Source organism: Gambusia affinis, linkage group LG21 (assembly GCF_019740435.1).
Source record: "Gambusia affinis linkage group LG21, SWU_Gaff_1.0, whole genome shotgun sequence".
In the NCBI taxonomy this organism is placed as follows: domain Eukaryota; kingdom Metazoa; phylum Chordata; class Actinopteri; order Cyprinodontiformes; family Poeciliidae; genus Gambusia; species Gambusia affinis.
Window position 1 is genome coordinate 16,238,583 of NC_057888.1, and position 15,749 is coordinate 16,254,331.

The 15,749-nt window shown below is 37.7% G+C and overlaps 3 protein-coding genes across 6 annotated transcripts; 1 reads left to right on the forward strand and 2 right to left on the reverse strand.

The window, feature by feature from the left end:
• Positions 1-2,173: 2,173 nt before the first annotated feature.
• On the reverse strand, positions 2,174-5,404 carry LOC122824051 (B-cell receptor CD22-like). 2 transcript variants are annotated; one of them, XM_044104233.1, is made up of 8 exons: positions 5,347-5,404; positions 5,034-5,225; positions 4,476-4,853; positions 3,856-4,155; positions 3,525-3,779; positions 3,039-3,126; positions 2,919-2,949; positions 2,174-2,689 (listed from the first exon to the last, which is right to left on the reverse strand). In XM_044104233.1, the coding sequence occupies exons 3-8, from the start codon at positions 4,618-4,620 to the stop codon at positions 2,636-2,638; spliced, it is 873 nt and encodes a 290-aa protein (XP_043960168.1). In that variant the 5' UTR covers positions 4,621-4,853; positions 5,034-5,225; positions 5,347-5,404; the 3' UTR covers positions 2,174-2,635. The 2 variants fall into 2 exon arrangements, with proteins under 2 accessions (XP_043960168.1, XP_043960169.1); XM_044104234.1 differs by having other exon boundaries at positions 5,034-5,355.
• Positions 5,405-7,071: 1,667 nt separating this feature from the next.
• On the forward strand, positions 7,072-11,359 carry LOC122824048 (chromosome partition protein Smc-like). 3 transcript variants are annotated; one of them, XR_006369442.1, is made up of 3 exons: positions 7,072-8,814; positions 10,870-10,996; positions 11,094-11,359. XR_006369442.1 is itself a non-coding variant. In XM_044104229.1 (2 exons), exon 1 carries the CDS (start codon positions 7,335-7,337, stop codon positions 8,787-8,789), a length of 1,455 nt encoding a protein of 484 aa, XP_043960164.1. In that variant the 5' UTR covers positions 7,072-7,334; the 3' UTR covers positions 8,790-8,814; positions 8,962-9,101. The 3 variants fall into 3 exon arrangements, 1 of the variants encoding a protein (XP_043960164.1); XR_006369441.1 differs by lacking the exon at positions 11,094-11,359 and having other exon boundaries at positions 7,072-9,065; positions 10,870-10,927; XM_044104229.1 differs by lacking the exons at positions 10,870-10,996; positions 11,094-11,359 and adding an exon at positions 8,962-9,101.
• On the reverse strand, positions 10,678-15,710 carry LOC122824049 (vascular cell adhesion protein 1-like). Its single transcript, XM_044104230.1, has 7 exons — positions 15,647-15,710; positions 15,334-15,526; positions 12,135-12,434; positions 11,801-12,058; positions 11,598-11,679; positions 11,165-11,204; positions 10,678-11,054 (listed from the first exon to the last, which is right to left on the reverse strand). Exons 2-7 carry the CDS (start codon positions 15,404-15,406, stop codon positions 10,845-10,847), a joined length of 963 nt encoding a protein of 320 aa, XP_043960165.1. The 5' UTR covers positions 15,407-15,526; positions 15,647-15,710; the 3' UTR covers positions 10,678-10,844.
• Between the last annotated feature and the right edge of the window lie 39 nt (positions 15,711-15,749).

Below are 15,749 nucleotides of genomic sequence, written 5' to 3' on the forward strand. Positions count from 1 at the left end.
GAAAAAAAGTCAGTAAAGTCGAAGGTCCTTTGAGTAGATTTAAACATCCTGTTGAATGTGAGAGCGGCCACAGAGACGGATGTTGTCACGGTGATGTTGGCTGGTGTCCAGCGTTTCAAAGTCTGTGAGATAATGAAGCTAGACCATCACATATAGATGTGTCTATCTATAGATGGATGGATGAATGGATGGACCACTACAAGCCGAGATTTATCAGCATTTGTGGGCTGCATGCCGCAAAATAGGAAATGATCCGAGTCTTCCTTCTCTCTTATTATTACTGAACATTAAAACGCAGCTGATTAAAGTCTGGAAAGACGAATCATTTCTATTTTGAAGAGAACTGCAACATGGGTGACATCTCTCCCGGGCCCGGAGGGAAACTCATTTCAGCTGCCACTGAGATACTGCAAGCAATCCGTAACCAGAGGAGGAAATGACACAGCTGCAGTGTGTGGCTGATGAGGAGTAAGGAGGGGGGGACAGCATCATTTAGTGACACATAGGCTATCTAAATTTAGCCCACCTACTCAAAATGTAGTCTTGACATGAAAACAGATACAATCGTGTCCTTTTGTCAAATGTGGCAGATTCTTCTCGCTTCTCCTTCCGCGAGTCCGTCGGTAGCAAGTGAGACCAACACAGTGAGAAAAAATTAATTTCTGGAATTCATGTCTCTTTAAACACAACGCAGTTTAATGTAATATATTCCTTTATGAAAGTCATTAAGACAGAGTTGGGTTTGAAGCTGACATTTAGAAGAGCAAACTCTCTGATTTGATCTTAAAGCAATTGCCTGGTAGCATGAGAAACAAAGGTCTCCTCCACTCTTAATGAAATGTCAAGCCATTAGCAGCAAAATGGCAGAGATTACCGTGTTGGATGGGCTTCTTTCACAGAACTCTCAAATCCCTATATGTATGTATAAAGTCCACGTTGGTCTTTACATGTTATTTTTGCAGAACAAACCGAGAGACGAGCCGCTAGCCTGTCTGTAAAAAAAAAATACACATATGCGTGGTTGTAATATTTAGCAGATGAAATACCAAAAATCTGATCCAATAATTGACCTTGTGGGCAGAATTTGATGATGGTTGATGAATCTTGTGACAAATCCTAATTCAGTCTGACCCGGAGTCAAACAGCTGCAGGGACTTTTGGAATAAAATAAGGCTTGAAAAGGTTACGCAACATTCATCCATTTTCTACAGACGCTTATTCTTTCAGGGTCTTTACTGATCCTCAGTGTTCACTGGGTGACACTCTGGACACTCCATCACTGGTCCATCCACACAAACTCATACTTAACACAACTTATCAGCAACACCCTCCCACCAAATGACCCTGCAAGAGCGAGGGCTATAAGCAATGGAAGGACTGATAATATGCTATGGCCATTTTATTGCCTACAGTAATAAAGAGAAGAATGCTGGAGAGTTATCCAAGATAGAGTCAGTGACACGCTCCATAAGGAGAGTAAGTGAAAAATGTCACTGTCAAAATCAAAGGTAGCTAGCTGGTCACTGAATTATGTATACAATCAATTTAATGGCATGTAGAGTGGAAGAAAAAGGTGTTGGGGGGCAAAAAAGATGAACTGCAGCCTAAAGAGAACAAAGAAGAAAAGCCTATAGGAGCTCCACAAGAGTCCAGGAGGCCACATGAAGGCAGAATATAAGCCGTTAGTGGATAAAACTACAGACAATAAGGAAAATCGTTAGTCAAGTGCGCCACCCAATGGTCAAAAGTTTAAAAACCCTTTTTTTGGGGGGGGGGGAATCAAAATAAATACCTTTTAACGGATTATTAATTGAGTGTCCAACCAGATACTAAAGTAAATGGTACTTGTACTTGTACAGCACTTTATCAAATCCAGAAGACCACAAAGACACTACAGTCGTTCACCTTTTCACTCACTCACTCTGATGGTGGCAAGAAGCTACTGAATAGTAGCCACAGCTGGCATGCAGGGGGTCCGCCAGGTCCTCTGACCCCCAACAGCAGGCAAGACAGGTCAAGTGTCTTGCCCAAAAGGACACAATGACAGAGGTGAGTGGAGCAGGGATCGAACCAGCAACCTGCCGATTGCAGGGCAAACTCACTCTGTGAAAAAATCCACATCAGAATGTAATTTAAAAATGTAATTCTTTAAACTACAGAAACAAAAAGAGGGTTTAGGTTTTAAACTTTTATTATATAGAATGCTAAAATCAAACAAACAAAAATCTTAAAAAGCGCACCATCACGTGTTTACCTATAGATGGCACCAAAGAGTTATCAAAAATAATTCAATGCTGATCCATCAACTCAGGTAGAGGCTGCTGCTGAAGAAAATTAAATCAACATTTGTCAAACCTTTCAGACATGGAAACAGAGTTCAGGATGTTGTTTTTTTTTGGAGGCAGGCAATTTCAGAGCTTCTTTAGTCGGAGCTCTGACAAAACACTGGAACTTTGAGTGTTTACTCACATACCATACAAAATACAAGATATAGACACTTTATTTTAAATTTAGAAGGGCATGAAAAAAAAAAATGAACTAAAACAAATGACAAACTTAATCAGAAAATAATTTCCTCAGAACATTTCAGGATGTTCTGAGGAAATAATTTTCCGATAGTTTGTCTTCTCGTGGCTCATGATGCCTGAATCTCCATCACTCTGTTGACCTGGTCTGGTTCTTCTGGATCCTGTGGACATGATGAAATAGCAAAGTGTTGCTGCTCTGTGGAAAATTTACAAAAAATGTTTCAGAGGAAAATTATGAACTTTCATAGTGTGAGAGTCACTACTTAGTCTGGCTGCATTCACAATAAATCCATCCGAGAAAAAAGAGATACGATACATTCTGACTGACTCTTGGCCTCGAACTAATTATTTTTAAAATTATTTTAATGGTAAGAAGCTTATATCCCTTACCTTCCTTGATCTGTTGGATAGTCTAAACCAGCTGAAAGAAAATGGGAGAACACACAGTAAACCCCAGCATGAAGCAGAGACCAGCAGCAAAGCATCAACTCAAAGAAAAGTGAGTCTCACCATTCAAAGATGACGACTGCACTGCAGAGGATTGTGAGTCCCAGGATCTTCACTGCAGCACAGAGAAAGAGTCCAAACTCTTGACGATCTGCAACAGAACAGTACGATTAGATTGTCTTGAATGTTTTGGCTCTAATTCATCGGTTTATATTCATGCTGTGTGCAGTTAAAAATGTATAGAATCTGCATTTTAATAACCACAATATAAATCCATGTAGAAATCCTCAAAGAATTTGAAACACAGAATCAAACTTACCAAGACATAAAGCTCTAAAGACTGGAGGCAAAACTCTACATGCAGATAAACATGTCTCTGAGAAGTATCCACTATTCTACACTACGATATCAAATAGCCTCTAAAATTACTACGGTATATTGGAGGTTGTGTTTGTAAAGCAAAAGTTTAATAGGTACAAATTATTGCATACTAATCACTGTTTACAAGACCTTGAAAAGGGGAACAATTAAAACAACAATCAGATTTACCTTCAAAACTAAGAAGAACTGATGATTTCTGATTCCCCAGATAATTTGTAGCCACACAGTAATACTCTTCTTCCTCAGTAACATTGAAGCTGTAAATCTGCTCCATAGACACTTTAGTGGCTCCATGTTCACTGATCCTGAACCAGGTGAAGTTGGGTGGAGGTTTGGCTCTGCTGGAGCAGCTCAGCTCCACCCAGCTACCTGCTGACACCAAACCTGATGGACTGATGGATGCTGAGGTGTCTTTAGGAGCATCTGAGGAAAATGAGACACACATGAACTTTATTGATCAGAAACAGCTGAACCATGACCTGCTGACAGGATCACTTACAGGAAACACTGAGAGTCACTTCTGTCTCTGCTGTCTTGTTTCCTCCAATCACAGGATATCTGGCAGAACATCTGATGTTGTATCCATCATGTGTGTCTGACAGAGTGATGTTCTCCTGGATTTTAGTTGTAAAGGTTCCATCTGTGTTTTTCTCTGTTTGTCTGAGAGAGTCTTGTTGGAGATTCCAGGTGAGTTCAGGAGGTGAGTGTGGACAGGGAGTGAAAGCTGAGCAGGTTACAGTGACAGACTGATGCTCCTTCAGGTCAGAGGGAACATTAATGCTGGGACTCCATGGAGAATCTAAAATTTCAAATAAGAAAATTTAGAAAGTGACTATTAACAATTTGGATGTGTTTCAGTTGAAGTGGTGCAGACAACAAAAGCTTTCAATGATTGATGTCACTTCTTTTAAATTGGCTTTGACTGAGATTACAAATTTTACATCAAAACATGGTTTGAATTTCTACATAGAATAGAATAATAAGGGAAGATTTACAAAATAAGATAATATGGTCTTGAAAAATGCACAAATTTCTACATAGAATAGAATAATAAGGGAAGATTTACAAAATAAGATAATATGGTCTTGAAAAATGCACAAAGGTCGTATTTTTTCTCACCATTAACTGTTATTTGTAGAGGATGACACTTAGCGCTTGCCCTGAATGGCCAGTTCTCAATGCGGAGGAAGTAACTGTCAGTATGACTAGTCTTTAAATCAGGAAACAGAGTGGTGCAGTCTCCCTCACTCAAGTTTCCAGCCATATTTAGTGAATATGTGTTAACTGACCCACTGCTGTTGAAAATAACAGGGCTTGGTTTGGCATAGAAATCTGAGATATTTTTCAACCAAACTCCATAGATGGGTCTCCTGTTGTCATATGTATAATGCGTCGAATTGAAGCTACATGGGATTTGCAAACAAGATCCACTCAGAGCTTCAATCTGTCAATGTATGTCAGCAATAAGATCTGGATTGGGACAATCAGCCAAGTCACCTGTGAAAAGAGATTCACAATCAATAGAGCAAATTCTGTCTGCACAGAAGGTCCATGATCCATAAACTCCAATTCAACTGCAGCATGTTGCATGCAATGCTTTTAAATAGCATCAGGATAATGCAGGCTAGAAATGATTCACATAATCTCCAAACACAGCAAAGTGAACAAACATCTCACCGGGAAGAAAGAAGACACTCAGTAACATGTTGACTGTCAGGATGTTCTCAGACAGACTCTGATAGATCTTCATCTCTGGAAATACATTAGACCATCTGCTGCTGGCTTTTAGATTAAAGTGGCTTTAAAGTCTTTTTTTGTCTTTTCTTCACAACTTCTGCCAATTCGCCCAATAAAATGCAAAACTGTCATCTAGGAAAAAAAATGGTTACAAGTTGAAATTAATATATTCATAAAACCCCAAAATTATAAAATAAGATGTCTGAAAGCCTACATATATTATTCTTAAATTTAAAAACAAAGATTAACTTACCAAATGTCCAGCGAAAACAGAAACAAGTTCAACAAACAAGCCATCAGTTGCTATGGGGAAACTGCTGAACCAACTGAGCAATAGTTTATTTTAACTGCAAGTTTTTCTCACTTCTTTTTTTTTTTTTTTTTTTTTTTTTGCTAATCTCCGTTTACATCTCATCACTTCCCTAAAACAAATCGACTTTGGTTCAGAGTTGAGCCTTTACAAATGACTACTACTTTACCTCAGTTTGCATAGAATATCATTGACTTTTTTCTTTATTTACTGTTTTTGTTGCACGTTGCTAAATGATTACTCCACTCCAGTATATCCAGTTAAGCTAGTGAGCAATATGATGTCACCTGTTTTACATCCACTGCCAGTTAGCTAATGCCAGGAAAAAACCTCGGCACTCATTCATTTCCATACAGAACTTGGACTCACGGTTGCTTTCTACATATTTAAAAGCAATTAAGTTTATGGTCACAACAGAAAGCGTAAAGTCAGGGAGGAGACATTAGACCAGAGACCAGCAGGAGGAGTAGGAATAATGCAGGATCTCCTCAGGTAGGAAGAGATTAGAACTCGCTCAGAAAAAGATATTTGCTCTATGGAGAAACCAGGCGTACATCAGTACTGGGTTTTTACAGATATTACTCTCACTCACTCTCCTAAGTCATTCGGAGGGTGATATGCCATATGGCGTTTATATTAGTACATATTTTTTTTATTATTATTATTATTATTATTTTATTTTCAGATATTGAGTTCAAAAAGGCAACAGTTATATGTCATTCAATTTGTGTTTGTTTTGATTAAGTTTGTACGTGTGCTGTCACATTTGACTAAAACGTCAATGTTTTTTAGTGCTGTGCCACTTGATGGTTCATGTCATCCACCCACCTATCCATCTTCTACTAGTTTTTATTATTTTCTGTGACTTAAACTTTGCTGACGTTCAGTTCCGTTTTTGTTAGTTTTAGTTTTTTGATACTTAAGTTAAGTTTTAGGTGCAGAATTAAAGTAGGTGGATGTACTGCATTTTCGTAATGTATACAGCAATTGGCAAATGGAACAGAAGATGCTATTTTCCAAAAAATGGATTCAATTATTGTTGAACCAACCAGGGCCGTAACCATCATCTCAGAAGTGAGGGAGACAAATTTTTTAGAGCTCTATTGATTCATCATCCTTTCACATTCAGCAGCACCTCTACTTAGTAATTGTTTGTTTTTATCCTTAGTGCAACAAGAGGTGACCAACTTTAACTCTTTAAAATGCATACCAACAAAATCCAAAGTGTTATAGTTGCCATGGAGTTATAGTTTATGAGCTAAAAATACTTATTTGAAAGAAAGCACAAATGAGTAACCGGGTTTTGCACTGTTTAAATAGAAACCTATAGATCATCAAAGTTGCAGAATACTCTAGTGTTTGGAATTCTGGCTCTTTTTACGGAGCTGGTTCTCTTGGGTCAACTCACTAGAATATACGAAGGGTTAAATCGCACATTATGCGTGTTATTTATAATGCTTGACATGTAACTTTTAATTTGTACAGGCTGCATCATGTGTTTTTATTTGATTTACAACAGTTTCTCAGTCTGTTCAACAACAACAACAACAAAAAAATCTTAATTTAAGTCACTTTCAGAAACATTTCTGCAGAAGACTGAAGATGTTACATTTCTGCTGCGTCACGCTCCTGAATAAACTTAAGACCCTTAGATCCAAAAACTCTTCAGTCAGTGAGACAATGCAACTTTCAGGACATTTTACGTGACGCAAATAAGGATTGAGAACAAGAACCAGGCTGGGAAGGTATGACATCACACCGATGATGTCACACACACCCAGCCTTGTGATGACGCCCTTTGATGTTACAGCTTTAGTCTGGAGTCACCAGCGAAATTCTCTCCATTTCGCTGGTGAACACAAAGCTCCCCTGACCTACATTTTGCTTGGCTCCGACTTTTCTGGCTTTAAAGCCGAACGAGAAAACTCAAGATGTGCAAAACTGAGAGGCAGAAAGCAATAGCTGCCCTTTTTGATGCTGAAAAAATGCGCAGAAGGAACAACAGGGCGTTCCAGAAGCTCCTGAAGATCAATGCGGAGCTTGAGAACGCTTCCGAACGCAGAAGACGTTTACGCATTGGGCAGGAACTGGAGAAAAACGAGAAGGAGTTTTTCGAAGAATCCGAAAAACGACTCTTTATGTTGAATGCGCAATCTGACATCTGGGATGATGAGCAAGAAAGACTGGATAGTTTATCCAAAATGAGAGATAAGCTTTTCGGAATATTGAAAGAGATGAACGATCAACTCGTTGAGGAACCTATAATGACATCAATGATCAAGGCAGCCCAACAACAGTATGAAAGGCTGAATTTTCTTCACAAAGTTTTAAAGAAAAATATTAGAGCCTTGTCAAAACATCTTGTGCATCAAACTAAACTGTTTGATGAGTACACAGAGAAAGTATCGGAAAGCAAGGAGATGATAGCAATTCAAGACGGCTACTTTAAAGAGCTTATGAAAACATTAAGAGTGTTCAACGTGGCCAACGTGGATAAAAAAGTTATGGCAGAAGAGGAACGTGTGAAGAAAGCAGTCGATAAGAATCATAAGCTCGAGGAAATGATCAAAACCTTGAGACAGCAAGCGGTTAACGTGCCCTTGTTGAAATATCAATTTCAATGTGCAGTAGATGAGGAACGAAGGCTCAAAGACCTCAACGTCGAGTTAGACAAGGTGATTCAGAACTTGACAGATATACTTACCAATCAAACTAAGTGGGACGCCACTTATCAAGACGTGGACAAGAAGATCAATAATCTTAACGAAATTTACTATTCTCACCTGAAGATGTATGAGGATTTGACAGGAAAGAAAATACAAGTTGGGAGCGACTCGACACTTTCCGTGGTTCCAAAAGAGAAAAATAAGAAAGACTTCTTTGCCAAACGCTTACATAGATACAGGTCTAAAATCCATGCTCTCCATCAGGAATACACATCCTTTCAACCAGAAATTCAGAGATTTCTGGGGGACCTTCACCCTGATTCTGGCGAGGGTCCTGCGGAATCAAAAACTCGTTCTTCCATTCCTTCGACAATGGCCTGGAAGTTTACAGGACTGACTTCTAAACACAGGGAACCAGAGAAGTTTTCTGATGAGTCTTCAAGTGAGACCGAGTTTGAGGACAGTGAGACAACAGAGGAGTCAACAGACGATTCCAGACAGAAAAGGAGTTATGCCATGTTTGGGAAGAAGACTGAAAAAACAGCATCTGTAAAGGACGAGTATGAGTATGAGTCATCAACAGATTGCTGCTCTCTTACTAGTACAGAAACCACAACAAAGGTCCAGTCTTACTGCAAAACATCAACGGATGGTTCAAGACATGATTCACCTTCCTACTCAGAGGAGTGGTGGATGGTATGGCGGAAGGTCTTTTTCTGAGTGAATGATGGAAGGACGGTAAAAGGTATGGTTGGGGTTAGGGAAAATGTGGGAAAGCCATAATCACAGTATCTAGAATGAGTGGAAGTTAATGAAACATCTTAATATGTGTAGAAATAAAAAACCTATTTGACCTATGTGACGGTTGCCTTATGATATTCTAACTGTTTAGGTTTTCCCCGGGTGATCCGGTTGACCTGTTTAAACAAAAAAGACTTACAAACTTCATATTTTGATGATGACACTCCTCAAGCATCCGCATCAGCAAGTTCAGAGGTTCCCAAAGATTTTCTTCTGGGCACCCTCCTCAAATAAAAGAAAAAGAAAAAGAAAAAAAAAAACAACTGAGCACACACATAGTTCAACCAGACATAAAACTATACACATATTTTGTTTTCAAACTCCACTGAAGTTTATTCCACACTTCACAGGTTGCAACAAAACAAACTACAAACCATCTTTACAGTGAAACACTTTTCTGTAACTGGTTTTCTTTTGTTTTTCTCTCTCTCTCTCTCTCTCTCTCTCTCTCTCTCTCTCTCTATATATATATATATATATATATATATATATATATATATATATATATATATATATATATATATATATATATTCAAATAAATATATATATATATATATATATATATATATATATATATATATATATATATATATATATATATATATATATATATATATATATATATATATATATATATATATATATATATATATATATATATATATATATATATATATATATATATATATATAAATATATATATATATATATTCCAAATAAATAAATAACAAAAACTATACATATATATATATATATATAGTTATTTGGAATATATATATTCCAAATAAATAAATAAATAAAACCTATATATATGTATAGAATGTGTGTCCCAAAGGTTTGGACACCTTCTAATTGAATTCAATTAGAAAGTGTGTCCAGACTTTCTAATTGACTCTACTGTATATATATATATATATATATATATATATATATATATATATATATATACATATATATACATATATATATATATATAGGGAAACGTATTGAATACTGAATTCAAATATTGGATAGGCAAAGACAGTCTAGTTTTTTTCATTATTAGTATGAATAACGGACAAAATGTCAGTGTGTTAGTGCAAAGCTGCAAAGGTGCTCCAGCATAATTACCATGAAAAAACTACATTGTCAATTTTTAAACAAATCCGTTTTCTTTGTGAGCAAACAAACCTAAACACAAATCGATAGGAATATTCTTCGTTATTTAAATTTTGATGTACAAAAAACAGATGAAAGCAATCATTCTTGAACGTACTATGTGAACCAAACAAATGAAAAGATGCAAAAGAGAAAAATAAGTTACAATAGCAAAACAATATGGAGCATTTTAAATTTCCATGCTTTTTGTGTTTTTAGCCATATTAAATTTAAGATGGAATACATACAGGCTCCTCTGACGTGACGACACAAACATATGTACAATTAAAAATTGGTCAGTGTTCTTGAGAACATTTTTCAAAAAGACATTACAGCTTCAGAGATTCAGTTCTTGATCATGTAAGCAAAGAGAAAGAACTTTATATCTGAATCTCCCATTGTATCAGTAAAAAATATTCTTTCTACGACTTATCTGAGTTTATATAACAGTTTGAGGACCAAAGATCGATAATATCCCTTACAAAAAAATCCCACGAAAATCACATGTGATCACATGTGTTTCACACAAATTTTACATGTGAATCATGTGGATCACATGTGAAAGCACATGAATACGTGTGATTTTGGAACGTTTCGTGGTAAAATCATGTGATTCACATGATTCACATGATTCACATGTAAAATTTGTGTTAACCACATGTGATCACATGTGAATCACACATTTCCACATGTGATTTTCGTGGGATTTTTCGTAAGAGTAGAAACAATGACACTTATGATAAGATTATGAGACCAGTGGGTTTAAGACGTTCTCCCACTGAACTCTGTCCAAAACTAACAAGTCAAAAAGGTCAAGCCTTCTGACATAAAACACATCATATTTCCTTCACTTGAGCGCAGAGATCTTCTGCCGTGGCAACAGACACCTTGACCTGAGAGTACACCGTCTCCTGCTGCCTGCTGTCCTGTGCTGACATGGAGGAAGCTCCAGGTCTCCTCTGAAGGAAGTTCACTTCTTCATAATGAAGTATTTCCTCTCTTCCATCGGCTGATTTTTCAACAGCAGCATCCTCACCTGTTTGACTCTGTGTAAAAAAAAGCACATGTGTTTGTTCATCCTGAAGGTGTTGCTAATCGACGGGTGAAACAATGTGAACGGTGCATTGCTAGACGCAGACGTTGAACACGTCTCTACCTGAGTCTGTTGTGGAGTTGCACGTTTGCACTTCAAGTACCTGGAGGACATTAGAGAGCCGTCAGAATAAATTTGCTGAGCTTCAGGAGACAAAACAAAGACTAAGACTACGAGAGTCCAGGCTGACCTGGAACTAGCAGGGGAGGAACAACAGTAAAATCATATTGTCTTAAATTAAAGCAAGGAAATCAGTAATAACAGATAATAATCTGTAAAAGGTACTTATAGAAAATGACAAAAACAAACTCCATAAAGACTTTCCAATGCTCGAGCTTTATTTGCAACAGGCACCTTTCTCAAGGCAACATTACCAAACATTACCAACGACACACATCCGCCTGAAACATTACATCATTTTTTTCTAAATTTGGCATATGATTAAACTGAAATGTTGTTGTTCCATAAGTTTAGATCAGTTATGTCTGATACTCACCAAGCACAAACAACAATCAGGCAGATGAACACAATGATTCCCACTAAAATACCCATCCAGACTGCAAGACCGGCAGTTGGACCTGAGGGGGAAAAACACATCTAAATAGTAATTATAATAAAAAATTTAAAAAAAAAAACTCAGGATGGGAATCATTTTTCAGTCTTTAAATACACAAGAATGTGTAAAAATACAATAGTTACCTTTGTTACTTATAGAGATTATTGGTGACGTTTGATTCCCCAGATGATTTGTAGCCACACAGTGATACTTTCCTCCATCAGTAACATTGAAGCTGTAAATCTGCTCCACAGATACATTCATGGCTCCATGTTCACTGTTCTTGAACCAGGTGAATCTGGGTGGAGGTTTGGCTCTGCTGGAGCAGCTCAGCTCCACCCAGCTACCTGCTGACACCAAACCTGATGGACTGATGGATGCTGAGGTGTTTCTAGGAGCATCTGAGGAAAATGAGACACACATGAACTTTATTGATCAGAAACAGCTGAACCATGACCTGCTGACAGGATCACTTACAGGAAACACTGAGAGTCACTTCTGTCTCTGCTGTCTTGTTTCCTCCAATCACAGGATATCTGGCAGAACATCTGATGTTGTATTCATCATGTGTGTCTGACAGAGTGATGCTCTCCTGGATTTTAGTTGTAAAGGTTCCATCTGTGTTTTTCTCAGTTTGTCTGAGAGAGTCTTGTTGGAGATTCCAGGTGAGTTCAGGAGGTGAGTGTGGACAGGGAGTGAAAGTTGAGCAGGTTACAGTGACAGACTGATGCTCCTTCAGGTCAGAGGGAACATTAATGCTGGGACTCCAAGCAGAATCTAAAATTTCAAATAAGGCAGTTTAGAAAGTGACTATTAACAATTTGGATGTGTTTCGGTTGAAGTGGTGAAGACGACAAAAGCTTTCAATGATTGATGTCACTTCTTTTAAATCGGCTTTGACTGAGATTACAAATTTTACATCAAAACATGGTTTGAATTTCTACATAGATTAGAATAATAAGGGAATATTTATCTGTAAGACAACTCTGCCATAGGGCAGAACGTAAATGGCGTAAAACTCAACTTCACGTTCATTATGACATCTATAAAGAAAAACTACGTTACTATCATTTAACACTCAAACATGCAAGACAGGGCTACTTTGCAGATGTTATAAACAAAAACATTAACAATGCTCCAGCTTTATTTGCAACAGTTGACAGGCTCACAAACCCTCCTATCACGTTACCACCTGAATTTCAGTCTATTGCTGCCTGCAACCAGTTTTCCAGTTTCTTTTCAGAGAAAATTCAAAAAATCAGAGGATTAATCTGCACATCCACTATAGAGTCAGTACCAACACTGTGCCCAAACAAAACAAATACAGGAAAAATGACCCAATTTCAACTACTTAATTATAAAACCCTAGAGGAAATTATAAGTCAACTCAGCTCCAGTTCTTGCTGTCTGGATGTTCTACCCTCACATTTCTTTAAGAAAGTCCTGCCTGTTGTTGCTATTGATCTGATCCAAATAGTAAATTCATCGCTCTCATCAGGCGTTTTCCCCCAGGCTTTGAAAACGGCAGTAATCAAACCACTGATAAAAAAGAACAATCTAGACAAATCACTACTGCAGAATTACAGGCCGATCTCCAACCTGCCATTCATCAGTAAAGTTATTGAAAAAGTTGTGTGTAAACAGTTAAATAGCTTCCTAACGATAACCAACTGCTTTGACTCCTTCCAGTCTGGTTTCCGGTCTCACCACAGCACAGAAACTGCCCTCGTAAAAGTGTTCAATGACATCAATATAAATACGGACTGTGGGAGAACCACAGTGCTGGTTCTGTTGGACCTCAGTGCAGCTTTTGACACTGTTGACCATGAAATATTACTGATTCGACTGGAGAGTTGGGTCGGACTCTCCGGTCCGACCCAACTGGTTCGGACCGGTTTGAATCTTACATAAAGAACAGGAATTTCTTTGTTTCAATTGGAAACTTCTCATCAAAGAGGTCAAAGGTCACATGTGGGGTACCCCAGGGTTCAATCCTAGGACCCCTCTTATTCCATATCTATATGCTCCCACTAGCTCAGGTTATAACAGGAAATAATATTAGCTACCATAACTATGCAGATGACACACAGCTCTACATTACGATGTCACCAGGTGACTCAGAACCCATCCAATCACTGAGCAGATGCTTAGAACAGATAAATGTGTGGATGTGCCAAAACTTTCTCCAGCTGAACAAAAACAAAACTGAAGTTATTATTTTTGGACGTAAGAGGAACGATCTAGAGTCAGTGCACAGCTTCAGTTATTACAACTAAAAACCAGCGATCAGGCCCAAAATCTGGGAGTAGTAATGGACTCTGACCTGAACCTTCAGAGCCACATGAAGACAGTTACAAAGTCGGACTTCTATCACCTGCAGAACATTTCTAGGATTAAAGGACTAATGTCTCAGCCAGATCTAGAGAAACTCATCCATGCGTTTATCTTCAGTCGTATTGATTATTGTAACGGCGTCTTCACAGGTCTGTCCAACAAATCAATCAAACAGCTGCAGATGATCCAGAATGCTGCTGCTCGCGTTCTCACTAAAACCAGGAAGATAGAGCACATAACACCAGTTTTAAAGTCTCTCCACTGGCTCCCTGTCGCTCAAAGAATAGACTTTAAAATACTGTTGTTAGTTTATAAATCACTGAATAGTTTAGTACCACAATACATCAAAGATCTGCTGCTGTTGTATCAACCTTCCAGACCTCTCAGGTTCTGGTTCTGGTCTGCTCTGCACCCCCAGAACCAGAACCAAACGAGGAGAAGCGGCATTTAGCATCTATGCACCAAAAATCTGGAACAAACTTCCAGAAAACTGTAAAACAGCTGAAACACTGACTTCCTTTAAATCTCAACTAAAAACCCACTTGTTTAGAGTTGTATTTGAAACGTAATCAATTGCAAATTTATTGACGGAATCTGACTTGATGTGTTTTTATTGTTGATTCTATTTTGCATTGTGTTTTTGTGTTTGATTTGATGTAAAGCACTTTGAAATGCCTTGCTGCTGAAATGTGCTATACAAATAAAGTTTGATTTGATTTGATTTGATTTACAAAATAAGATAATATGGTCTTGAAAAATGCACAAAGGTCGTATTTTTTCTCACCATTAACTGTTATTTGTAGAGGATGACACTTAGCGCTTGCCCTAAATGGCCAGTTCTCAATGCGGAGGAAGTAACTGTCAGTATGACTAGTCTTTAAATCAGGAAACAGAGTGGTGCAGTCTCCCTCACTCAAGTTTCCAGCCATATTTAGTGAATATGTGTTAACTGACCCACTGCTGTTGAAAATAACAGGGCTTGGTTTGGCATAGAAATTTGAGATATTTTTCAACCAAACTCCATAGATGGGTCTCCTGTTGTCATATGTATAATGCGTTGAATTGAAGCTACATGGGATTTGCAAACAAGATCCACTCAGAGTTTCAATCTGTCGATGTATGTCAGCAATAAGATCTGGATTGGGACAATCAGCCAAGTCACCTGTGAAAAGAGATTCACAATCAATAGAGCAAATTCTGTCTGCACAGAAGGTCCATGATCCATAAACTCCAATTCAACTGCAGCATGTTGCATGCAATGCTTTTAAATAGCATCAGGATAATGCAGGCTAGAAATGATTCACATAATCTCCAAACACAGCAAAGTGAACAAACATCTCACCGGGAAGAAAGAAGACACTCAGTAACATGTTGACTGTCAGGATGTTCTCAGACAGACTCTGATAGATCTTCATCTCTGGAAATACATTAGACCATCTGCTGCTGGCTTTTAGATTAAAGTGGCTTTAAAGTTTTTTTTTTGTCTTTTCTTCACAACTTCTGCCAATTCACCCAATCAAATGCAAAACTGTCATCTAGGAAAAAAATGGTTACAAGTTGAAATTAATATATTCATAAAACCCCAAAATTATAAAATAAGATGTCTGAAAGCCTACATATATTATTCTTAAATTTAAAAACAAAGATTAACTTACCAAATGTCCAGCGAAAACAGAAACAAGTTCAACAAACAAGCCATCAGTTGCTATGGGGAAACTGCTGAACCAACTGAGCAATAGTTTATTTTTACTGCAAGTT